The sequence below is a fragment of the Lissotriton vulgaris genome, chromosome 1_2 (genome assembly GCF_964263255.1).
Source record: "Lissotriton vulgaris chromosome 1_2, aLisVul1.2, whole genome shotgun sequence".
Classification (NCBI taxonomy): Eukaryota; Metazoa; Chordata; class Amphibia; order Caudata; family Salamandridae; genus Lissotriton; species Lissotriton vulgaris.
The window spans coordinates 185242834-185270359 of NC_141686.1; the positions used below are offsets into that span (position 1 = coordinate 185242834).

The 27526-nt window shown below is 41.4% G+C and overlaps 1 protein-coding gene across 1 annotated transcript in view; it reads right to left on the reverse strand.

Moving 5' to 3' along the window:
* LOC147734860 (galactose-specific lectin nattectin-like) overlaps positions 1–27526 on the reverse strand; it is a 67524-nt gene that overhangs the window by 22489 nt on the left and 17509 nt on the right. Inside the window, exons 3-5 of the mRNA XM_086952514.1 lie at positions 14831–14971; positions 12592–12709; positions 1478–1553 (exon numbers count right to left, since the gene is read on the reverse strand). Of these exons, the coding sequence (XP_086808640.1) occupies positions 1478–1553; positions 12592–12709; positions 14831–14971 (335 nt within the window). The remainder of the gene's footprint in view (positions 1–1477; positions 1554–12591; positions 12710–14830; positions 14972–27526) is intronic.

Sequence of the window (27526 nt, forward strand, 5' to 3'; positions counted from 1 at the left end):
AAACACTGCTTTATCGAAATTGTATTAAAAAAAGGGGTAAGGGGGGTTAGAAAAAATACACAGATTAGTTTACACTGGTGAAGCCCACCTGAAAATAAGTGAGGCCACTTCTACTCAGGCCCCCTGCACCCCCTCAATCTGCATACATTAATGGGCCGGCCCAGTGAGATAAAAGGGAGGTAATGGATGCCTATCTACCACCAGAGAGGCCACTCAAGCATCCACTGGGCAGCTGGCAGCATTGAACAACGTAGAAACCGCCCATATCGGCCCCCAGGCTCCTAAAAAAAGCAGACCACAGCTGTAACTCGGACACCAACCCCTCGGGCATTGTCCGAATGCCCCCATTTCCAATCCGATCCACCACAAAGTCTACCATACACAGTTGTTGGCCTTAGGAGTTCTGTGAGTGAGAACTCAACCTCTTCTCAAACCCTACTATGCACTGCTGTTATACTGTGAAAAGCTTTCATTGGAGATGCCATTATTTCCCCACACCCTACAAATGGGACAATAAGCTTTAATACTTTAACCCCTTCGATGCTCATGACGAGCTCAGCTCGTCATGAGGCACAGTGGAGCTGTGCTGATGACGAGCTGAGCTCGTCATGAACAATGGGAGTCATAAAATCACAGGAGAAAAATCTCCCTAGCAGCCAAGGTGTTAATGTAGGAAAGTCTAAATTCATGTCCATATTAATTTTAACACCTTGGCTGCTGTGGTTATTTTTCCCCTGTGCTGAAAAATTCAGGATGCCATATATTCATGACGAGCTCAGCTCGTCATCAGCACACGACCACCGTGGCTGATGACGAGCTGAGCTCGTCATCAGCATCGAAGGGGTTAACTGAATCTTGTGAAATTGAAAAAAAGAACATAGGGGGTGGAGAAAATCTTTCTTAAGAGAGAGGTTCCTGTGGAGAGGCGTCTTTGCTTCCAGAGTCTAATATACATACCCTATGATACTCAGCTATTATGCATGCAATATAGGTTAAATATATGGGCTTGTGAGACTCTTGCAAGAGCTGGAGTAATATACATGTGAGGGTAGGGGCTGGGTTCATCTGTTCTTGCGAGAGTCTTACAGATGTCAGTATCACTAAAAAAGAAATTAACACCATGAAACAATCACATAATGTTGAAATATGGTGGCTCTGACAACAGCCTTTAATGTAATTTGAGATTAGTGATGACATAAATGGTCTCATTGAACATGTCATGAGTGATGTCATATGTGAGATCATATGCAGTACATTTCAGAGGTGCAAGTTATTGTTAGTGCTGCTAACTATGACTGCTGAATTCCCGTTTTTTTAAAAATTCAAAACGTTAATATTGTCACTGAATATTTGTCCTAAAATAGGGTTAATTTAACCTTTGTTTATTAATGGATACATCCATGACTGTAGCGCACAGCAAAAGGTTTCAAATATTGTACGAATAATGAATAACACAATATGAATAATGGAGTCTTACCGATTACTGAGGTAATATTTACAGACGTAACAGAGAGAAGCTCCTGTCAGAGAGTAATCATTCCATGTAATGTGTCCTAGAGCAGAGACAAAATTGTATTGTTTCTTTTATATTTTCCTCATTATCCTTAAATAAAGTACTGTATTTTAACATGTTCCATATTTATTTCCGATATATATGAAGAGCTTTCAACAGATACAGATATACAATAAGGCTTTAATGGATGAGCTCAGTGAAATATGTCGTTGTTTATTGGGTATGAGTGGGTTTGGGTATGTATCGGTTTTCTAGACTGTAAGGTTAGTAAGTGAAACCATCTTTTTCTCTTTGCACTATTCTGAAGCTTTCAGGAGATGATATTACAAAGTTTGGTGCATTATAATATTATTCTGAATACAGCCTATTTTTTTCTTTAATACTATTTGTTCACATTTTCAGCATCTAAAGGTCAATAGAAGATGCATTAATAGCAATAGACATTGACATATTATAATGTTTGGAAATTAAATATCAATGAAAATAAAACATTTACATGTTCGGCACTTACAAAACAACTACATTTGTTTTTCACATGTTTGAGGCCAACCATGCCCACTGGTTTTATTTTTGGGAATTCCCTAATATATTTAATAAGCTGTCATTTCTAATTGGGAGCAGGAAAATATATTTACTGAAACACCCTCTTCATTGGTAAAGACAGATTTTTCATTCCAATTACCTTTTGCCGGATTTAGAAAGTTCTTAAACTCTCAAGGGTTTGGCCCATAATTAGTAGGGCTAAGCTGAATATACTCTGTAAATCAACTGGAAAAATGTCAATACTGATAATCTTTCAATCAATCATTCATCTTAAAGATCACGCTACTGAAACACTACTACCCTTTAAATGTATTCAGATCATATTTTTCAATATTCAAGCTATTTTGTGAAACACTATTTTCATCAATACTCATCAATTTTTACACATTTCATCAAAAATCAATGACCTTACAATACACGGAGATAGACTCACTTACAAAATATGCAACACTAAACAAGTTACAATAAAATTACAATAAGAACAAACAACCAATCATTTCTTTGTTTGTCTCTTTGGTTCTGAACAATTAAAGATTTAGATCATAGAATACAGGAATAATACTTGCAAACCTTGTTAAGTGCCATCCACGAAAAATATTAGACCCCCGGGGCCTAATTAGGGCACCCTACACGCACCTGCTGGGTCTTTTAAAAAAAAAAAACATTTTGTGTGCTCTGGGGGTCTTTCTGGGACCCCCTAAACAGGTCTAAAGGGTAAAAGTATTTCTACCCTGCCCCCTTTCCACGTTTTGCACACATATATTCAGCCTCACTTCTACCGAGGCACAAAATGGCTGCCAACAGTTCCTGGTTTCGAATGTTGACAACCACTTGACAGCCAATTAGGATGCAGTGTGTGATTGGAAGAGTGCGTTTACGATACACTCACGGTCCGCTGATAGTCTGCGGATTGTCCGTGCCCATAGATATATAAATGCTTTTAACTGTAATTTTCTCAGGAACTACTGAACAGATTGACAACATTCAACCAAAAGGCATATGTCTGAACCGAGAACTACGAATTTGGCATAATTCCGTTCAGCAGTTCGGGCTGTAGCTGAGGCTAAAAGTCCTATAGGAAATTGCATGGGAAACATGTTTTGGGACCCCTTTCTTTCTCATCCCCCGCTTCACGAATCACTGTGAAACTTTCAGAATAGGAGCGGACCGGAGCTGACCATACGTTTTGAAAATTTCGCGAACATTCATCAACCGGCGCCAAAGTTATTCCAAATAGAATGTTGCGGATTTCCTATGGAAAATAGGTCCTAACTATAACTACCTACTGGCAACCGCCAGTAGATTATATATATATATATATATATATATATATTTATTTATATATTTTCGAGCAATTCAAAAAAGACACCGCACTCTTCTCAGATGTTTTCAAGATTTTTAATCCAACTTCAGAAAAACTTCCTCCAGACTACGTGTCACTTTGTAAGCGAAATTATAACGTGTCATTATCTCGGATAAGCTTCCATCTAGCAAGGGCAGTGAAGCCTTGCAATCACATAAAAACTTCCCACGCTCAGTTAACAAGTTGTTTGCCAATGACAGTAAAACATACAGACAATCAGATACAAACACGGACACACAAAAACAGTGTTCCTCTTTTTTGTTGACCCTGATATTCTCGACAAAATGGAAAAAAGAGCGGCAAAGCGCTTTGAAAAAGCGGAAAGTTTATTTTCAGAATCCCAACAAGAAGTGATAAATCTAACCTCAGACCCCAAAGCAACGACCTCCAAAACCACACAAATAATACTAAAACAACTCTTCCAACAGTTAGAAAAATTACTGCGCAAAGAGATATCACGCTCCTGGGAAATTATAACACTCGAAAAATACCTGGAATTGGGACTCGTCCCCAGAGGCTTACGTATATTTACTCTACCTAACGATCCGGACACCAGCGCAGCAATGCTGGAAGAATGGGGGAGAAACAATATGGACTGTTCTAAAAAAAGGATAACGATAATTATCAAACATGCCAAAATAGGAGTAGCTGATCTGCATACCAAAATAGAGGACATAGAACAACAAATCAAAGCCTCACAAGAAGGGGAAGAGGAAATGAAAAAACTCAGAACCATAATGGAAAATAATTTGGACAAACACGAAAATGAGATAGAAGAACGAAAACAGCGCAAATTCAGAAGGGATCAATATGACTATGCGAATGGCGCAATATTCACATTTGCCAAGAGATTTGATGCTCTAAAACAACAGGGAACCAACAAACCCAAAACAACGGGAACAACACCTGGGGCAAGTGAAACTGAATCTGACGCTAGTGAAGGAGAACAAAGAGGGAGAGAAAGAATATCCACATATAAAAAGTTTTCTTTTTTAGAGGAAATGGAAATGCTATACAACGACCAACAAACTCCGAAAACCCAATGGAGGGGACGTGGAAGGGGAAGACAGAGAGGTCGAGGAAGAGGACAATCTTCAAATCCAAACCCAAGCGCAAAACCAGAAGAGCCAAGCGCTCCAAGATATCCACTGCGCAATCGCACTCTGTCAAAAAAGTAACATCTAATAACAAAAAGAAAAATGACCCCAGTCCAGATCTAATCATAAACCTATGGGATTATACCCTAACAACTAACGAAAAAAGACTATTGAATAAGGGTTTAACATTCAGCCCAGAGAATCATCAGGACTATGTGGAAACGAAAATTGATATGTACAAGTATATCAGAAAATTAAAATTGAAAAAGTTTTTTGCAAAATCAAGCAAGAAAACCGGAAATGATTCCAATATCGACAACAGTCTAGAGGAAGAAGGATATACGATTTCAGATATACCTGCACTAAAGGTAGCTCATAATCTGGCCCATGATGACACTGACATATCAATAACTGAAACACAAATACTGAAGGAAATGGAAACACACGCATCCAAAAACAACCTTCAAAAATCCATCAAAATTCTGTCCAATGTTACATCCTGGCAACAGAATAGATGCGTTTCAAGACCTGATCTACGTAGAACTAGAAAAAATGAAGAACAATAAAAATAATAAAAAGGAAAATCTATCCTGGGAAGAACGTCAAGCACTAAATTCTCTAAAAGCAAACTTGAAAATTGAAATAAAACCAATAAACAAGACTGATTAGATTGAAGAGGCATATCGACAATTGCATGATGTCAACAACTATACAAAACTAAAAGACAATCCAATAGCGACAATGACAACAACAATACATCAACAAATAAAACGATGGCAGGAAAACGGCTTGTTAACTCAAGAAGAAACAAACTTCTTAACAGTCGAGAATCCGACCACACCGACAATTTACTTTCTGCCGAAAGTTCACAAAACATTGTATAAACCACCAGCCCGACCAATAATTTCCAGCTGTGGATCGCTATTCGAAAACATCGCTTCATATGTTGATCATTTCTTAGCTCCCATAGTGCCAACACTAAACTCCTTCATCAAGGATACTGGAGACTTCCTACGCATCATAATGGACACAGAATGGCAACCAACATATCTACTAGCCACAATAGATGTAGTATCACTCTATACATCTATCAACCACCAACTAGGGCTAGAATCAATAGCTTACTTTCTCAGACAGAGACCAATAGGGGAACTCAATCATTCAACAATGCTGTTAGACATGATACAAATATGTCTCACAAACAATGTGTTTCTCTTTAACAATGGAATCTACTCCCAAAACCGTGGAACTGCTATGGGCGTTTCCTTCTCTCCAAGCTATGCTAATCTCACCATGGGATGGTGGGAGAAACACATAGCTTGGAGAGAAGAAAACGAGCCATACACTGCAAAGATAATTCTCTGGCTGAGATTTATCGACGCTCTCTTCCTTCTGTGGAAAGGAACAAGGGAAGAGTTGCTAGAATACATAACGATCTTGAATACAAACAATGTGGGACTACAATTTACGTTCAATATCCAGGAAAAAGAAATCGACTTCCTGGACACAAAAGTGTATATAAAAGAGAACAAAATACACACAACCCTTTTTCGGAAAAAAACCTCCACTAACAGCATCCTCCATGGAACAAGCTTTCATCCGATATCCCTGAAACAAAATGTACCTTATGGAGAGTTTCTAAGGATGAAAAGAAAGTGCTCTGAACCTATCGAAATGGAACAAAAATTTGCAGAAACTGCACATCGATTCTCCCAAAGAGGATACAATATGAAAACAATCAAGTTGGGAGAAACAAGAGCACGGCAAAAAACAAGAACTGAAACTTTGATTGAAAAAATAAAAGAGGCCACCACAGCAAAAACAGAGGATAAGCCACGTCTAATCTTGACATATTCAAAAGAAAAGTGCGAAAATCAGAAAAATGTTGGAGCGTATTGAAATAAGATCCGGACATTGGAAATATGATAGGAGATGCACCACTAATCTCCTTCAGAAAGGCACCATCACTTGGAGACACCCTAGTCAATAGCCACTTCATAAATAAAAGAGAAGAAACCTGGCTGGAAAAAAGACAAAAAGGATTTACCAAATGTATATCGTGTAAAGCGTGCAAGATTGGTAAGAATCTAAAATCCATAACGGATCCAATAGGTCAACCATTTGAAATTCGGAACAAGATCACATGTGAGTCCCATTATGTTGTCTATCTTCTTGAATGTGAGTGCGGCAAGAGATATATTGGATCGACAATATGTCCCCTCAAAAAGAGAATGTTAGAACACATCAGGGCAATACAAAACAAAGACCAAACGTATGCCATGGCTAAACACCTCATGACTCATAAAAACAAAACCTGGCTAAATGTAAGATACTCAGGGATAGCCACGGTACCAGAGAATGAAAGAGTAGGGAATCGCCTGCAAAAACACAGACGTTTGGAATCCAAGCTGATAATAAGATTCAAGACAAAGATTCCCCAAGGATTGAATGGGGACGAAGAATTATATGTACATTTATGAAAGACTCACACAAGTAACTCAGAGACAATGAATAAATTAAGGCAATCCAGTTATCATGGTATCTATCACAGAAGATAAGTGTTTGTTCTAATGATGTAATGAGAGGATTAACAGTGAAATATTTGAGAAATATTACTTAAAGCTGAAACCTGGCGTCTTAGTAGCTTTTTATATACAAAGTTTGGAAATGTAAAAAGGGTCAGATGAGAATTTAATTAGAAATGTAAGTTTGTTGTTTATACTGTTTGTTGTTTTAAGTTATGCCAACTTCCTGGACCAAAGCACAAGCCACTGACTTCGGGATATAGAACTCAGCTATCACCCCAGATTATGTATATAACCATACATAACCCTGTGAGTGAGTTCATAAACTCAACTTGCCTTAGAAGAATTCATTCTTCTAAACCAACAGGCACTAAGCCCCAAAAATCGACCTTTACATTGTCAACAATTATGTGGCTTGTGAACTAGGAAAAGGAAACTGACATTGGTTGTAAATACAACCAGAAAACTACCCCTCCCACAATGCATCCTAACTGCTAAGTGGGCAGTCAGGGTATAAATACTGAAAAGCAAAAACTGACTTTTTACTACCGTGATCAAGAACAGTCTTCTGTTCGAAATGCGTAGGTGAGGAAGTTTTTCTGAAGTTGGATTAAAAAGCTTGAAAACAACAAAAAAAAAAACAAAAAAAAAGGTGAGGAAGTTTTTCTGAAGTTGGATTAAAAAGCTTGAAAACATCCGAGAAGAGTGCGGTGTCTTTTTTGAATTGCTCGAAATTATTAACGAGTCTTGTCCTTGACTCGTCACCTGCACCAGCTGACTGGCCGCTCCTCCTCCAGTAAGGGACAATTGCTATGAAAAAAAAAATAAAAAAAAAAATATATATATATATATATATATATATATATATATATATATACATATATATATATATATATACATATATATATATATATATATATATATATATATATATATATATATATATACAATGGAAGGTACTCCGACACTGCTCACAGGCACACCCTTAATTGATACATGGGGAGAAAGGGCATCAAATGATTCAACAGTCCAGCAACAACCTGAGACCTGACACGGGGAGTGAGGAATGCTGTGCCATGTAGTGCATTCTGAATTTGATCAGTTCCCGCATCATGAACTGCCGCCAATTTCAAGCCCCCAGATGGGCCTCGATGTCCATTCTACACTTTTATCCATAGCAGTTCATGATGCGGGAACTGATCAAATTCAGCGTGGACTACATGACCCAGCATTCCTCACTCCCCACGTGACAAGCGGTCTATCGAGGCCGGGTCTTCCGGTATATATACACCCAGGATCCTTTTCTCTGAGCAAGGGAGTGGATCATTCAGGGCGGACCATCTTTGACATCAATCAGCAGCAGGTCCACGGAACACGAAATTCCACAGCATCCTTGCCTCTGAAGAAGAAGTTTGTTAATACTTCGAAACACGTCAGGCCTCAGGTTGTTGCTGGACTGTTGAAGCATGTGATGCCCTTTCTCCCCTTGTACCAATAAAGGGTGTGCCTGTGAGCAGTGTCGGGGTGCCTTCCATTGCAGGGAAACCTTGGTAGCTTGAATATATATATATATATATATATTCACAACACTCCCACCAACGCGGGAAATGGAGTCGCACACAGACGGTTTGAACAAGCAGGTGATTTTATTGTTTTGCAGGTGAAGTCCTGACGCGTTTCGTCCAAACATTGGACTTTCTCAAAGGTCACCTCATCACACCCTCGCTGCTGCCAGTCCACAAGCAATTACCCAAATTTCATTTATCGACCCCCAATGGTCGTGACCTTCAATGGTCATCACGTGGTTTAAGGCATGCTGGTTCTCGTAGTTCTACTGGCAACAGTTAATTTTTCAGCCCTCCATTAGGCGGTGTTTATGATGTTTTGTATTCCGTTAGGAATTGTCCGCTTGTTCCGCATGCTGTTGGCAGACCACTTTGAAGTCCGCTCCACAGAGTCAAACCGATGCCGGTCATCGGCGGCAACCGCTTTCCCTTTCGCTCGTCACGACCACAGAGCACTGGTTCAGGTCGGGAAAGCCTCTGGCGCACTTTGCTGACTGTGCGTCCTCCTGCGGCAGAACCACGCCGCTAAATATTCACAACACTCCCACCAACGCGGGAAATGGAGTCGCACACAGACGGTTTGAACAAGCAGGTGATTTTATTGTTTTGCAGGTGAAGTCCTGACGCGTTTCGTCCAAACATTGGACTTTCTCAAAGGTCACCTCATCACACCCTCGCTGCTGCCAGTCCACAAGCAATTACCCAAATTTCATTTATCGACCCCCAATGGTCGTGACCTTCAATGGTCATCACGTGGTTTAAGGCATGCTGGTTCTCGTAGTTCTACTGGCAACAGTTAATTTTTCAGCCCTCCATTAGGCGGTGTTTATGATGTTTTGTATTCCGTTAGGAATTGTCCGCTTGTTCCGCATGCTGTTGGCAGACCACTTTGAAGTCCGCTCCACAGAGTCAAACCGATGCCGGTCATCGGCGGCAACCGCTTTCCCTTTCGCTCGTCACGACCACAGAGCACTGGTTCAGGTCGGGAAAGCCTCTGGCGCACTTTGCTGACTGTGCGTCCTCCTGCGGCAGAACCACGCCGCTAAATATTCACAACACTCCCACCAACGCGGGAAATGGAGTCGCACACAGACGGTTTGAACAAGCAGGTGATTTTATTGTTTTGCAGGTGAAGTCCTGACGCGTTTCGTCCAAACATTGGACTTTCTCAAAGGTCACCTCATCACACCCTCGCCTTATATATAAAAGCAATCCCAGCCTGTCAGTGGATGACAGGAAACATCAGGGTGCAGACCTCATTACGCCACAGCAAACAGTCAAAGCGAAGCTCACAAAGGATCCAACTCTCCAACTCGAGTGAGTAGCAGGAATAAACGTTTATTAGAAAATGACGCGTTTCGCTCAACTAGGGAGCTTGTTCACATGTTCATATATATTTATATTTATTTGGTTAATGATTTTTATTAATTTCAATAAAGTAATATCAATAAAATCTGCATGAAGATTCAAAATGGCTTTTAACATTATCAAATAGCAATAGAAGCGAACGGCATAGGTAGGGCTATAAGGAGTCGCTCATTTAAGTGACAGTTAGTGTCCATCTTGCTGGCTGGATAGTTGCTTCACTCCGCAGCGCCGCTCAGCCAAACGCAATCAGATTGTATCAGGAGAACCACAAAGATAGTCGGCCATTGTTCCTCAAATCAATACAATCAATACAGTTGCAGCGTAAATTTTAACCCTGTGTAAGAGGAGCACAGCAAAGAATAAAGGTAAAAGCGCTATTAAATAGAAAAGAAGAAGAATCTCTACATGGAAATATCATAGTGAGTGCGTTTGTCGGTCTGGTACAATATTAAGTAAGGTTTTTAGAATCATGAGGGTGCAATGGCTGTGTATAGGTCTGTGTATCAAGGGTGAGGGGGGTGCAGGCGTGAGGGGGAAAGGCGAAAAGGAAAAAAAGCCATGGGCTACAGCAGGAGCAAGCAAACTTGCTAACATATCAGCAGAGAGTTCAACCCCTCCCATGGTCATGACGAGCTGAGCTCGTTATGAGCCACGGCGCTCCGCTGCTCATGACGAGCTCAGCTCGTCATGGCCCGTGGAACGCTCAGGTGCGGGCAGAATTCCCCCGCTGTGCTGAGCTTCCACGGGAGGCAATACACCTGTGACGAGCTGAGCTCGTCATGAGCACAGGAGTGCCGTAGCTCATGACGAGCTGAGCTTGTCATGAGCATGGGAGCGCTGTGCACGCCCCCCTCCTCCCCAGCACAGCGGGGGATTAACCCCCGCAGCGAAGGGGTTAAAACATTTTTTTATCAAACTAATGAATTTACCACTAACCCCTTTCTGGCAGAATTAATTATATTACTATGATTATATTCCCAAACTTCTCTTTATAGCTCGGCATTTACCAATGTATGTTCTAGATTCTTCAAAATGGAGGCCAAAAGGTTTCCTTTTAACTGGCAGAATAACATTACCAGGATTTTCTGGGAAGTAATTCTATAATGACAGAAAACCTCAAATTAGACACCTTAACCAGGCAATGTTCATGAGCTGTGGCCTTGCATATTATTCATTTAATATAATAAAATCATCTTTAGAATTGCTCGGAATACAGCAAAGGCTTTTCTACATTTAATAGCTAAAATATTTTGTTAACAAAAATGTTCCGGATTTAGCACAGTTTGTGGGACTTTCAGAAGTATTTAAACCATCTAAAATACACCTTGTATTGCACTGTGGAATAAAAGGGATTTTTCTTTACTATTAGGCTTGTAGGATCAAAGAAGCTACATATAAGAGTTGTAGATGAGTTCAGGAGGATAATCAGTTTGAACATTTAATTACTTTCAATAAGGTATTTTAATTTTTTTATGAGATAAATACAACTTCGCCTTTACTTGTAAAGTCAAACTTGACAGAAGATTTTTAGAAAAAGCAATATGCAGCTCTGAATATCACTTTCATACCATATTGCAATTCTGCCAAAACCTACAGACCGAGACTGATATTTGTTTCAAAGGAGCTATGAAAGCATTGGGTTTCTGCGATTACTGCTGCTGATCATCAGCTCTGGACCACTGCTACCTCAGGTGGCGTGCAGTTTCATTCATGTTGAATATTATTATTTCAGACATGAATAGCAGAGTATTTAGCCTCCACTGTAGGCGAAGAGATACATTTTGGTCTGAGTTTGATGGTGTTCAGGATAGGCATGAAATATATGACTTACCAACATTTACTTATGTGTGACCATGCCTGTGGGCTCAGTATTGATAGCAACATAATGGAATGTATTTGGTGGGGTTCTTACCTCTTTTCACTACCTGGTATCATGATGAAACACTAGCGGAGCATCCAGAGGGGTGGTAAGCTGAGGTCTCATGATCAGCAAAGGAACCTTTTTTGTTTGCCGTCTTTGCTTTTAATCAGATCCACCACTAGTTCTACTTTTCTTTTCTCAAAGAAATTATAAGAAAGGACATAGCACCAAGCAGCTTGGTGCTTCAAAAGTTACAACCACAATTGGTGTTCTCGCGAGAATTAACAAAAGCGCTTGAGCAGGCTTGGTCCTAAGCAGTAGAAACCATTTCAGAGCAAGGCAGATACGTTAAAGTGAAACACAAAAATACACTATATTTCTATAGTATATTTTTAAGCACCTATTATAACTACTACTGTTCAAAGTTGAAAGGATTACAGAGAAAACAATTATCAGCATTTAACCCATATGCCAACGAAAGAAAATAAGGATTCCTTGATGAATGATTTTCTTATTATAAAACAGTCAAACTATCCAACATTAGGTATCAAATAAACACATACACAGATAATGTTCAGCATATATCCATATAGATATTTCAGCAGCTACAAAGTATTTGGAGTTTAGAAGGGAAATTCATAACTTGAGGTCGTTTGGTCCCTCATAGCCCCACTTTAAGCAAATGTATTGCTCTTTCTGTAGCTCTGAAGGCAAAAATGAATGAACGGCTGGTTAGTTTCAGGAAAATCTACTCACCATTGTTGAAGCGCCAAGTACCAACGTAGTGTTCAAGGTTTCCATCGTTGTTAGGCTCGCCAACATAAAATAGGTTAACATTCATTTTAGATCCATCCGTAAACATGAAATTCCCTTCCTTTAGATAAAAATAGCAAATGAATGTGATGCATAAACCACGCGTCATAGATTAACATAGTATCAGTTAAAATGCATGAGCTTGCAATGAAAGAAAAGGCCACTGGAACCAGCTATACCTGCCTGCACCCTGATAAGTGTTAAACCGGTAAAGGGTTGCCTGTGTTGCGATTCAGGGAGGACTCTGTCTGATAGGAGGGGCTGGTCTTTTTCCATTAGAGGAGGGTCAAGACTGATTTTATTATGAGTGGGTGAAACTGAGGTGACATAGTGGGAGAAAAATGCTGGAGTGGGGTGTGGCCTGGGAGATTACCAGTGGCTGAGATTAATTCAAGCATTCAATCCATCACCTTATTTTTGATGAGTTTATGAAGGGGGCATACATGAAGTGACAAATGGTGGCATGGTGTTAGTTGGCAGGTGCATGTGAATCAGACAATCCACAATCATTCCTGTGTAGTATTTGGCCCTATTTTTAATTTGGCATGCACATTTCACTAGAATTTTGTGTCGAAATATACTTAGCAAAGAAAAAGCACATCAAGGAATTGGCCTAACGGCTAGGGTGCTCGACCTCGGACCTGGGGAACTGGGTTCGAGTCTCAGTAATGACGCTAAAAACATCCTGTGATTCTGGGCAAATCACCGCTTTAGCAGGATTTTTTCCCGCTAAATCGGCGATAATTGTATCGCCCTATTACCTAGCAGTCGCTAACACCAGTTAGCGACAGCTAGCAGGAGATAGCGATCATCTTGGGGCCCACTTTGCATGTCAGCGATAATTATTGTTAATGACATGCAAAGTGGGCGTGCCAAGATGTTAGTGACTGGAAACAGTCGCTAACAAATGCTATCTCCTATTACCTAGTTTTGGAAATATTTGCGCTAGGCGCGAATATCTCCAAAAGCTAACGCTTGCCCAGAGCAGTTCTTAGCCATGTTATCCAATGGTAGGTGGATAACATGGCTAAGCGCATTAGCTCGGTAATGCATGAATATCGCTGACTTTTCAGCGATATTCATGCATTTCGGCCGATTTTTATCGCTTAGGGGATAAACCTTGATAACAACAAGGTTTCTAAGCGATAAAAATAGGCGAAGCACGTCGATAAAATTATAGCCGCTAAGCTTAGCGATAATTATCGCTTATTCTTGGTAATATGCTCCTCAATTTCCCCGTGCCTAACGCGTCATGTAATGTAACTGGTGCTATGTAAAGCGCCACTTAATTTCCCTGTGCCTAACATAAATGAATGCGTCATGTAATGTAACTGGTGCTATGTAAAGCGCTCTGATACCCGGGTCAAGTTCGCGCTATATAAAACTCTGCAAAAAAAAGTCCAACTTTATTCACAATGTTTCATCTCTTAAATTAGTAAAAACATTAGAGCTAAAACAGTACATACACTGTTTCAAACAAATGCCAGGACACGTTCAAAGTTAAAAGCTCTCCAGCATGTCTGCCACATAAATACCTACAATTTCAAAGTGCTAAATCATGTATCCATTAGCAGCAAAATCAGTAAACATGTACAAATCATCACGAATATTAACAGGGCAAAGGGGTCACATAAAAGCATAATATACCATAGAAAGAATGATGGGGTTAATATTTCCTAATTTAATTAAGTCATACCTGATTACATGGACTAATTGAACCTACACATTTGCTTCATCAAGCCAATTACGTTCTTTCCTACATAGCGAGGCTGTCCAAAGAAAAGAGACCATTATGTAAAACACTGGGTTTATCGAGCCGTTGTAAAAAGTGTAACACATCCTTACCGTGCAATTCACCCCTACTGCGTGAGAAAGGAACTAAAATACGGTGTATCTGCTGCTTATGAAAATGGAAAAAAAACTGAATATGCTTGGTAGATTGATGGGAGACTCCAACACATGGACAATGTGAAAGATTATTATAAGAATAGGAATTAGCTGGAAAACTCATCATGAAAGGATTGAGGTTAGACGCATAATTTGTAATTCTGAGAAATTATTACATGCGCCGGAATAGCATCTCAACCTGTAATGAGGGCTCACGTGCAGATTGTGTCAGAAAGTAGAGATGGAAAATATGTCAAAAATGCATACTGTTTGACTCTGACTAGCAGTCACTCACCTGGATTGTGTCATGTGCACCGATCCAGTATGCTTCTCCGTTGGACGGGTTGCTTGGTTTACCCATCAAAGTAAACACAAAATCATTTTCCTCAGTGGAATGGATAGAGGCCAGGTGAGAATTGATGGCAAGGCATGCTGCCTTAAAATGAAAATAAACAACGTTTTAATTATATCTTAACTTGATTCTTGTCAGTTTAAATGAGCATGAGCCAGGCACAGATAATATACCAATAATTTACAAAGATCAGTGAAATGACAATACTGATCTATCTATCTATCTATCTATCTATCTATCTATCTATCTATCTATCTATCTATCTATCTATCTATCTATCTATCTATCTATCTATCTATCTATCTATCTGTCTGTCTGTCTGTCTGTCTGAAATGTATTTTTATTGAAAGATAGATAGATAGATAGATAGATAGATAGATAGATAGATAGATAGATAGATAGATAGATAGATAGATAGATAGATAGATAGAGTTACTGAACTGAACCTAAAACCAATTGTACTATGCCAGTTAAAGTTGAGTGCACTGACCATAACTTGAGCCCATGATAAGTTACATAGCATATTTATTGACGTCATTGATGATATGATGACACCAATACCTTTTTCATTTCATCCTAAAACAATTGCTTAAAAGAACAACATTATTTGCTAATTTTTTCAAAGTTTTGCTATTGATGTAACTAATGATAGAAAATGTACTGAGCTATTCATACATATAATCGGATTATTAATGCATCATGTGTTGGGACAGAAAACTCCAGCAGCAGAAATATCTGCACCCTTGGTACCAGTTCTTAGTCATGGGCCAACATAGATTCTGTGCTATGACCGAAGAGTGTCTTAAAGATTGTATTGTTACACCAAGAGGGATCATTAAAATGTTACCCTTCAAACGGTGTAGGGCTACTTCCCTTACTAAGAGTTAAGTAGCACATTTATCGTGTGACCACTACAGCATAGGGAAAAGGAGTCAGCAAACTTCAGCCATTGTCCAACTTCACTGTGACTGATGGCATTCTGCTCTTTCACAAAGAAGCCCAACCACACACAATCGTGCTCCGTTTAGTTCATGGATACTGTGAGAAATTGAGTTGTTGGTTGACTAGGGTGTGAATCCAGGTCAAGCAACAGCCATACTCCCTTGCAGGGTGAACCACAAAAAGTCACTTAATTAACCTGTGCTTAGTCCAAGAAGCTATCAGGCTTAATTGATAGGCAATCTCTATACAGCACACAAACAGTGATAATGTGAAAACACAACACAAGAAAAATTCAACACCAAACGAGAAAAGGCGAGTACATTTTAATAAATAATTTGACACTAAACAACAAAATTGAAATCAGTAGAGCAAGAGATTTGAATTTGTTTTTAGTGAAAACAAACGCCTAAAAGATCAAAGAAACAACCCTGGACATCTAGTTGCACAAGATCAAGTTAAAGCCCCAAAATATGGTCAACCGCAATGGAGTGTGGTTGGGATACAAGAAGTGGATTGTGCTCAATCAGCTTAACTACGTACTCAGAAGCAGTTTTGAGAAGAAGGCTCAGAGAAGGTAAAGTGCAGGAGGGCAAGGCTGTAGGAGGTGCCAGGCGAGGGAGTGTCATTGTTGGGGGCCTTGGATTGAACCTGTTGTGAAAACTGATATGTTTAAACTTAGTCTCTTTTTGAAAGTCAAACATCTTCAGCTGGATGAGACAGAGGGCTACAGATGAAGGCAGCTCCATGAGGCCAGATACCCCGTTGGCAAGGGACTTCTCAACAGGGTTGCTGCTGCAGGGAAGAACATAGCTGGAAAAGCTGCAATGACAATTTGACCATCAGTACACCTATGACACATAGGAGAGCAGGTTGGACCCAGTCTTCTGGTACTCAGTAAAGTTTTTGGCAAAAATGTTTTAGGTTCTCAGTTTTGAAATGTGGCTATCTGGGTACCTTTAGGCATGTACAACTAAGGGTCCAGAACTGGGGGTTTAGGAATCACTCTGGGTCAGCCTAGGTACATGTTAAAGATCATGGGAGCCTTTTCTGTCCCTGTTGCTTTAAACAGGAGGCCACCAAACTAGTACTTGGAGGCACTCTTGTAGTTCTGGGTTCAGGTGAAGATGCAGCACTCAACAGGACAGCTGGCATTGGAGGGTTCAAGGCAGGCTCTAAGCAGCAAACCAGTCCTTCCTGTTACATGAAAGCAGCCTTGCAGAGTGCACAGCAGGTCGCAGCAGCAGCTGGCAGTCCTCTGAGAGTCCTGCCGCGGGTCCAGGAGTGAACGGAAGACTGGGTTTGAAGGTAAATTTTTATTTCATGTTGACTTTCCTCTGGAAGGTGGGAGAAGTTTCTGTCTCCGCTGCCCTGGCTCAAAGCTGGCTGCAGTCATAATGTATAGGTGACAGGTTCTTTTTGTCAATGCTGAAAACTCCCAATTCAGTTACAAGAGGGACTGTTCTCAGCTGTGCCCCCGTCCTGCCAGCAGATGGCCCATTCTAGCACACCTAATCACTCCATTGTATGACTGTCTAGGAGGAATTCATAAAGTCTGTCAGTGTCACCCAGTCATGTGACCCAAGTCAGACTGCATGCACAAAAGAGCTAAGATCAAATCACAAATTACCCTGGACTCTAACCATGGTAGGTAACCAGAGGCTATGGGGTCTCAAGGGTGAACTGGCTGTCAGTCACAAATATTTTAAACACAACTAAACCACCCCAAAAAGTATTTGAATGAATGGAAATTTTTTTTTATAGTGCCCAGCTACCCGGGAGCAATCCAGCGCTGTTGAGGTTACTAGAGTAAAACTGGACCTCTACGGAAAGAGCCAGGTCTTTAGCTGTTTGCGGAATGAGAGATGACTGGATTCCTTACGAAGATGCAGCTGAAGGCTGTTCCAAAGTTTCGTGGCATTGTATGAAGAACTCCGCCCGCCACTTCTGGCCTTCTTAATCCTGGGTACCAATGCTAGGTAAAGCTCGTCTTCTGTTGGCCTTGTAAGGGCAAATCAAGGTTTTAATGATAGGAGCTCCATTCCCTCCCAGAGACTTATGGGCAATGCATAGGGCTTTAAGATTCTCTCTTGCACTGGTAACCAATGAAGAGCGCATAGTGCCAGCTTTGCTGAACAGCGATTATGGGTTCCTGTGAGCAGTCTTGCAGCGGCATTTTGTACGATCGGGATTTTCATGGTCACTGTGCTTGGGGTGCCCAGATAAAAAGCGTTGACATAGTCAATCCTGGAGAGGATGAGAGCATGGACCCGCTTTTTTCAGCTTGGTCCGGTAGGAGGGGCAACACTTTGCAAATCATTCTTAACATGCTGTATCCTGAAGCAGTGGTCTTCCTGGCTTGAGCTTTAAATGTAAGGTTTTGATCTAACAATACGCCTAGGATTTTTTTCTCAGCTTTCGGGGTTGGTTTCGGGCCCATACAGGCTGGTGACATGGTACTTGATTTGACGATTAGCTGGTTGCCAAGAAGCATGAGTGAGCTCGGTTTTATCAACATTAGGCTTCAGATGGGACAGACTCATCCACTTGGTAACTTCCTCAAGGCAAGAGTGAAAATCAGAGGGCGTATGGTTGACTTGGCTCAATGCCACGACTATCTGTGTGTCATCGGCATATGCTACTATATGAATTCCAAAGGAGGAAATTCTATCCGCCAATGGGGACATATAAACATTCGAAAGGTTCGGATTCAAGGATGAGCCCTGGGGGACTCCACACTGAAGCAGGATAGGTTTTGCAAAGGTGTCACCTTCAAAAACCTGGAAGCACCTATCTTCCAGGGAGGATTAGAGCCATAATAGAGCCTTGCCGGACACTCCTATGCTACTGAGATGGTGAGTCAGGATACGGTGATTCACAGTAAGCATGGGCGAATTTTGCGAATCTCGCGTTCGCGAATTTTGCGGATTTGCGAACTCGCAATCCGCAAAATCCACAAATTCTCGCGAATTTGCGGATTTTTTTTTTGTGTTTGCGTGGGTTTCTGCCAGTTCGCGAGGGTTTTGTACAATTTCGCAAATTGCGAACTTACCTGTCGGGTCGCAAGTTTCGCGAACTTGTTGTTTCTACGTGTCCAGCCTGTTTGGGACACTCTTCTTCATCACTGCCACTCTCTGTCACCACTGCCACTCTCTGACTACTCATGCCACCCTCTGGCCCACCCATGCCACCCTCTGTTTCATCACAGCACCCTCTGGTTGTCCAGGCAGTGTAAATTATTGTGGCAACGCAAGCACACCTTCCCTGCCTCAAGTGACCTAAATTAATTTGGGGCTGATTAATGTGTCACAGAATATTTTTTTAGCTGGCACCTGCTTCCTTAGTGCTTCCTGATTAGTGATCTTTTGCACTTGCTAAGTGCTTTCATTGTTGCAAAATTAGTTACAACACCTGCCCTGCCCCAACTGACAATAATGAATTAGGGGCTGATTAATGGATTTGAACTTCCAGCCTGGCTCCTGCTTGTCTCCCTTAGCTGTAATTCAGGACTTTTGTGGCATATGTGTAACTATTCTGAGGTTCAGAGCAGGGTTACATAATAGTTGCAACTGGCAACTGAACTCTGGAGGGGCCCCTCAGGAAGCACTACAGGAAATGGCTACTAATGATGAGCCTGAACTTTTGAACCTGGTAAGTAGTTTCAGTTTTGCTAAGATCGTATTTCTGCAATTTTGCACTTATTCGCAGGGCGCGAAGTTGTACTGGGAAGCCGCGAACTCACGCGAACAGTGCGAGCAGTGCGAGCAAAATCCGCTGCTCGCGGATTTGCGGATTTTGCGGGAGATTCGCGAATCTCGCGGATTGCGAATTTACCGAAAATCCGCAAAATCCGCGAGCGAAACGGATTTTCCGCCCATGCTTAATTCACAGTACCGAAGGCTGTGCTTAGATCAAGGAGTATTATGGCCGATGAACCTCCTGAATCAAACATTTTCCTCGCTTCCTCCACCACTGCTAAAAAGGCAGTCTCAGTGCCTTGAGGATGGCAAAAGCCCATTTGTGAGGGGTGGAGCAGGTTATGGAACTCAAGAAATGCGGAGAGCAAGTGGTTGACATGTTTCTCAATGATTTTGCTAATTCCCAGAAGGAGCAGAGATAGGACGGCAATTGGCCAGTTCGGCAGGGTCCAAATTAGTTTTTTTAGCCAGGCTTTTACCAATGCCCTTTTCCAGTCGGGGCAACTATGTCTGATGCGAGGGAGGCATTAATCAGGCTGATAATGATAAGAAAAACTGTATGTTAGGTGGTGCAGGGTCCAGTGGTGACCCAGATTTGACTGAAGCTAGAGTGGCTAAAAATTACTCTTGAGTCAACAGGATATAGGTCTCGAGATGGTGCTCATTTTCATGCTGGCCTGTGACTGGCTCGGGTGTATCACTGTCTCTTTGTGGAAGATGCTTGAGAATGTTATGTACTTTAGTAGCAAAGTATTACACAAGTTTGTTACAGCGGTGATCCGATGGGTCGGGTGCCGCTGGAGGACTAAGGGCTTTGGCAATGAGAAAGGTCTCTCTAGAGGAATTAGCTGCTGCTGTAATCTTTTCCTTGTAGTAGGTTGCCTGGTCTTGTTTTATTTCTGCCTTGTATGTTCCAATTGCCACTCTGTATTCCTGTTTCTTACTGTGTGAAAAGTCTTTCCTCCATATCCTTTCCAATCTTTTGCATTGCAGTTTTAGGGTACGTAGCTTAGGGGAGAACCATGCAGACTTGTTAGGTCCTGCTTTATTCTGGATTGATTTCTTTGGGCGCACTGTGTTCAGTGACCCCTCAATGCAATGAGTAAAGTTTTGGTAATCTGTGACTGAATTGAAATCCTGATTAGGTTTAGTGCTTTCCAGTTCCTGAGTCCACCCCTCCAAGGGGTGGACTCAGGTGGAGAAGTGTGGCTCACTGGTTAGAGGAGGCAGACCCTGATGCAGAGGTCAGACCCGGGACCAGGGTTCAATTCCAGACGCTGCAGGGTCTTGAGCTCAAAATGTCCACGGACTTGATAATTCTCACCTCAGTGCCTACTCGAATCATGGGTTCACACTCTGCAACTCTGGGCAATAGCTTGCTTAATCTCCACTACGGCCCCACCGTGATGGGATGCCTGGTCTTCACCTTGGGGATGCCCAGTAGGGGTTATCTCGCAGGGAAAGCCAGGACGGGTTCCCAAAGCAAGCACTAAGAGACCTGTCGGTGATTTGGCGCTATATAAATCGAAATTACCATAACATAACAAGGGGATTTTGGGCCAGTGTCGCATTTGTATTTGTGTTGATTGGGTGTGTGAAATTGGGTCGGCGGGGCTCAGACTAACAGGATTAGAAAATGGTCTAACCATGGTACGGGGGCGCGGGGCATTTATATTTTAGTATGTAACACTGTAGAGCTTGTAAGTGGATGTGTGGAGGAGCAGCAATATATGCATGTTTGCTTGTGGTATAGTATATGGAGGCCTGTGGGTTTCATATTGGAAGCCCGGGGTCTTTGAAAGGATCACTGACATAATATTGATTACCCTAATATCGAATTACAAAAATATCGAGGATAAAATATCGACTACAAAAGTATCGAATTCCTATCTACAAACAGGTAAGTACTAAAATATTGAATCAAAAATATAGTTTAAAAAAAATAGTTAGTCAAAATATCAATTTTGTTTTAATGTCTTAAAAATAATTTAAAATTAATGAAATAATAAAAATAATTAACTGAAATATAATTAAAAATACTTAAATAACATTTAAATTGTTAAAATGTTAATTTAAGTTATAAAAAAACATACAATTTTATTTTTTAAAAGATATATATATATATTAACATAATATTAATACAAAATATACAATATTCTTACCGTAGGATAGCGGTAGGGTAAAATTTACTATTACCACTCCAGTGAGTGCATTAGTAGGGAAAGCGTTGGATAGAGTAGGGGTAAAAATTACTATTCCCACTCCAGTGAGTGCAACAGTAGGGAAAGCATTGGATAGGGTAGAGGAAAAAAATACTAGTCCCACTCCAGAGAGTGCAATAGTAGGAAAATAGTTGGATAGCGTAGGGGTTAAAATTACTATTCCCACTCCAGAGAGTGAAACAGTAGGGAAAACGTTGGATAGCGTAGGGGTTAAAACTACTATTCACACTCCAGAGAGTGCAACAGTAGGGAAGCGTTGGATAGCGTAGGGGTAAAAATTACTGTTCCAACTCCAGAGAGTGCAACAGTAGGGAAAGCTTTGGATAGCGTAGGGGTATAAATTACTATTCCCACTCCAGAGAGTGCAACAGTAGGGAAAACGTTGGATAGCGTAGGACTTAAAATTACTATTCCCACTCCAGAGAGTGCAACAGTAGGGAAATTGTTGGATAGTGTAGGGATATTCATTACTATTCCCACTCCAGAGAGTGCAACAGTAGGGAAAGCGTTGGATAGAGGGAGGGTAACATTTACTATTTCCACGCCAGTGAGTGCAACCGTAGGGAAAGCGTTGGATAGCGTAGGGGTTAAAATTCCCATTCCCACTCCAGAGAGAGCAAATGAGCCCCAGCAAAAGAGACTGATAGCCAGCCGTGATTGTTCAACCGAGACTGCTCTAAAGCCCGAGGGATCTCAAAGATAGCATTAAAGCAAAGCCCAGGGATGCTACTCGGGTCATGTCCTGCAGGAAAAAATATAAAAGTCAGCTAAGCAGGAGGAAAAAGGTATTACAAGCAGAAGGTTGGGCGGACCTTAGAGAAGCTGGGGAAAAGAGGGGCATGACCGAATTTTGGAAAATAATTAATAGACCCACATTCCAGGATGATTCGGCCCCCAAATTAGGAACGAACATCACGCCCGACATGTGGATCAATCACTACAGGGGTCTATATAACCATGAAACAGACACCCAGTACGAAACAGGTAACACAGATCTAGGTCAGCTTGTAGTTTTCTCCTTAAAGGAAATTGAGGTCGGGATCAAGGGGCTATCTAAAAATAAAGCACCAGGCCCGGACGGAATCCCGCCTGACCTGTTCCTCAGTTCAGTGGAATTATGGGCCCCTATACTGACAGTCATTAACACTGCAATCCGTTGTGGCTTACCGCCCTCATGGTCCACTGCCACCATCGTCCCCATTTTTAAAAAGGGTAACAGGGACGACCCACAATGCTATCGCCCCATTTCCCTAATCGATGTTTCCGCTAAAATTTTGGGAAGGGGGATACTAAACCGGTTGTCTGAGTGGACAGAAATAAATAAAATTATCTCAGACACACAGTACGGTTTTAGGAGTGGTCGTTCTACGAGCGACCAATGCTTGAATCTTTATATGTTAGCAGCCAAATACACTAATACACTATGGCTAGCGATGAAGCCATTTATTTGGGATTTATGGATTTGGCAGCCGCCTTTGATCATGTTAACAGAGGTAAGCTCTGGAACATGATGACCACCATGGGGATAGAGGTTGGCCTCATTAACATATTAAGGGAATTGCACAGCAATACATCAGCACAAGTTAGATATATTATGCAGGGTGAATGCACAGACTCCTTTCAATGCAATAGTGGGGTCTGTCAGGGTTGTATCCTGGCACCTTTTTAATTTTCTCTTTATATTAATAATCTTGAACAGCACCTTTTACAGTTGGGCGCCGATTGTCAACGAGTAGGGTTGCGCCATATTCCTGTGTTACTTTACGCAGATGACGCGGTCCTACTCGGGCGCACACCAAAGAGTCAACAGATTTTAATTGATGGTTTTGTTTCCTTTACGGGTTCATTAGACCTTTTTGTTAATCCCCACTTTATACAGCTTTGCGACATTGGAGGCCCAAGATGCAATAACGTTCTTGTCGGCAATTCATTCTTGCTCACCGCTAGACCCATACCCCGTATCAGTGGTCAAACTTGTCCCGAATACTATCAGGTCGGCCCTTTCTCCAGTCTTTAATACTTTCTTTAGGACGGGTCTGTTTCCCAAGGCCTGGAAAAAAGCTTCAATCCTTTCTAACTCAGACCCTAGAGAGCCAAACAACTACAGACTCATCTCTCGCCTTCCGCTACCGGCGAAGATGATAGAAAAGGAAATTAACTCTCAATTAAGTTCCTTTCTTAAGACCAATGGTCTACTAGACCCAACACAATTGGGCTTCCGTGATGAACACAGCTCTAAGCTGGTTCTAATTAAATCTACTGAAGAAATTAGAGAGGCACTGGTTCAGGGAGCAGCCGTGATTCTGATTAAGCTGGATCTCTCGGCGGCCTTCGACACGGTCCACCATGAATTGCTATTGGACCGGTTAGTCGAAAATGGGGTTCAAGGCAAGGCCCATGCCCTTCTAAAATCTTTTCTCTTGGATCGGACCAAAACAGTGGACCTGGACAAGGATCACTTGAGGCCTTTCTCCAGGCCTGGTGGCGTTCCAAAGGGTTCGGCGCTTATTCCTATTCTGTTCAACGTTTACGTGTCCCCGCTGGCAGCCCTTCTACGATCATTTGGACTCCAGCTGACCTCCTATGCCAATGACACACAAAACGTGTTGTCAATCCAGAAGGGCAATGAGGCTGAGTCTGATCAGGACTGTCATGACTGGATTGTCATGACTGGGTGCAAGGAATCACAAGCTGGATGTCAGCAAATTGCCTGAAAATAAATTCAGGGAAAACTGAGGTGATCATCTTTGTCAATTCCTCAAATCGATGGTCACCCGATTGGTGGACTGAAAACATGGGCCCGCCCCAAGTGCCTACACTTAAGGTGAAGAACTTGGGGGTGATCGTGGATTCATTACTCTCCTTTGGGGGGCAGATTAGTCGAGTTGTTTCCTTCTGTTTCCATCTTTTCAGGATTTTGAGGAAAATTAAATTTCTTCTTCCTGAAGACTGCCTCAGAACAGTAGTCACAGCTCTCATTTTATCCCGACTTGATTACTGCAACTGCCTTTATCTCAACATCTAAAAAAACACCTTAATTAACTTCAGGTCGTGTAAAATGCAGCAGTCAGGGTCTTCTTGGGTATCCCAAGGTTTGTTTCCGTGAAGAAGAGACTTCGAAACCTTCACTGGCTGCCTGTGAAACAACGCGTGGAGTTTAAGGCCCTCTGTAATGGTCTTTAAGGCTCTGAAAGGAGCTGGACCGGCTTATATGAGACAACATCTCCAATGGTATGTTCCCGGCAGAGTATTGTGCTCAGCCGATGCCAAACAAATACAAATTCCATGAGTTAAAACAGCCAACTGGGGGGGCAGGAGTTTTTTCTGTTGTGCCGCAAAGGCTTGAATGCCCACCTCAGAAGTGGACCCAAGCTACTTCCTTTTAGAATGGGGCTGAAAACCTGGCTTTTCTCCTGTCTAGTAATCAAGTAGGAAGCTCCCAACGCCAGGACACCTTAGGGTAGCAGTGCGCTTTACAAGTTTTATTAGCATAACATAACATAACATATGGGGGACCATGGTGATGGAGAATTGTAATTCCAGCTTCAAGTACAAGATCTGTAATTTTAAGCAGGGAAGCCAAGGAAAATATCTAGTGGCCGGGGCAAGCCCTTCAAGACACATAGTGCATTGTGCAGTGGGATAAGAGCAGTTCTGATCAACTGTAGATCACTTCCCAAAAACACTGAGGACATCTGGCTTTTACTAATGGATAATGATTGGGGTTTGGTGTTCCTTACGGAAACTTGGCTGAACAAGGACACCCTCCTGTCTTTAGCAATAGCAATTCCCCATGGTTCCAGGATAGTTTGTGTGGGGAACAGCCATTACAACGCGGGCATAACAACGCACTACCATTACAACAAAACCTTTACCACGCATAATCCATTACAAGGCATGCTATTACAATGCATGCCATTACAACGCAGGTGCTTTTAGGTGCTATTAAACGCATGCCATTACAACGTAAGTATGGCTAAGTATTTATTTAAATAACTGTTATTTTTTTAATTATATTTTTTATTAGTTTATATTCAAATTAATATTAATTTAAAAAATGAATTACATTTAATTTCATTTAGTATATAATGTAATTAATAGTAGTTTTTTTGCATGTTTTCTTTATTTAATATAATAATTAATATTAAATATACAAAATAATTAAATTATATTTAAATTATTATTTAATTCTATTTAATATTAATTAATAAAATAATTATTTTTAATTTAGTAAGGGAAAGTATTTAAAATATTTAATATTCATTTTTATAATAATTGTATTTAATTTAATTTAAATTTAATTTAACATATTAAAAATTAATGTTATTAAATTAAAATATAAACTTAAAAAATGTTTTGAAAATTAAACCCATACACTATCCAACATTACCCTAATATTACACCCTGTGGAGTTAGAATAGTCATTTTAACCCCTACATTATTCCAACACTTACCCTACTATTACACCCCCCTGGAGTTAGAATAGTAAGTTTAACCCCTACACTATCCAACACTTACCCTACTACAAAAACCCCTGGAGTTAGAATAGTAATTTTAACTCCTACACCATCCAACACTTACCCTAATATTACACCCCCCTGGAGCTAGAATAGTAATTTTAACCCCTACACTATCCAACACTTACACTACTATTACACCCCCCTGGAGTTAGAATACTAAGTTTAACCCCTACACCATCCAACACTTACCCTAATATTACAACCCACTATTAAATTTAATTAATATTATTTTAATCAAAATTTAATTTAATTACAATTATTACATTAATTATATTTAATTTTATTTTATTTTCATGTAAAATATTTAAAAATAATTTAATATAATAATGTGAATAATATTTTAATGTATTAGGATGTGCCCCCCACAGTGGCGGGCACATCCTGCATTTTTAGCATTGTGGCGGCCGGTGCCCTCATCACCACCCACCACAATGCTAAAAATGCATTAACGCATTTGCATAGACGAAGCGGCAGGCACCGCACGGTGCCTGCTGCTTTGTCTATGCAAATGAAGGGGGGTACCACAGGTACCCCCGTGTGCACCCACCACCTCTCTTTCACTCTGGGGGCCTGCAGGAGGCCTCATGAGTGAAGACCGCATGCCTTTCTGCCGCCGCGGAAAGGCATCACAAGAAGCCCATTGTAGTATGGCTGGCGGTGTCTGAAGGACACCGACACCATATTAATCCTTTTCCGCCCCGGCCTCAAGGCGACCGGGGCGGAAAAGCAGCGGACGGTCTTTCCGGCTGCCGAGGTCCCTCCCGCCATACGAATATGGCAGGGGGGAATTCCAATGCGGATGTCGGGCGGATTGCCCCCGCCAGGCTGACAGTAGCCACTGCCAGCCTGGCGGGGGCAATCGGCCCGACATCCTAATGGGCCCCTAAGTTTTTCCCATTCCTGTCCGTTGCTGGCCTATTAAGATATAGACTCCCAGATTGCCCAATCCCTTATTTGTGGGAGCTGAGCAATCTGATTGCGCAAAAATCATTACAATACTCTTATTGTATGGCGTTAGGTGATTTTAACCTGCATGTGTACGGCGCCTCATGTCTCCATGCCTCGCTCTTAGTGCAGTCTCTTCAGGGTGCAAACCTTCCACAACATGTTTTCAGGCCCACACACAGAGCAGGCCATACTCTTGACCTAATTTTCTCTAACATCCATTCTATTCAAGTGGAGAACCCTCAATGTATGACATGGACAGACCACTTTCTAATCTCTTTCTCATTCGACATAGGCAAAACGCAGGAGCCGGGT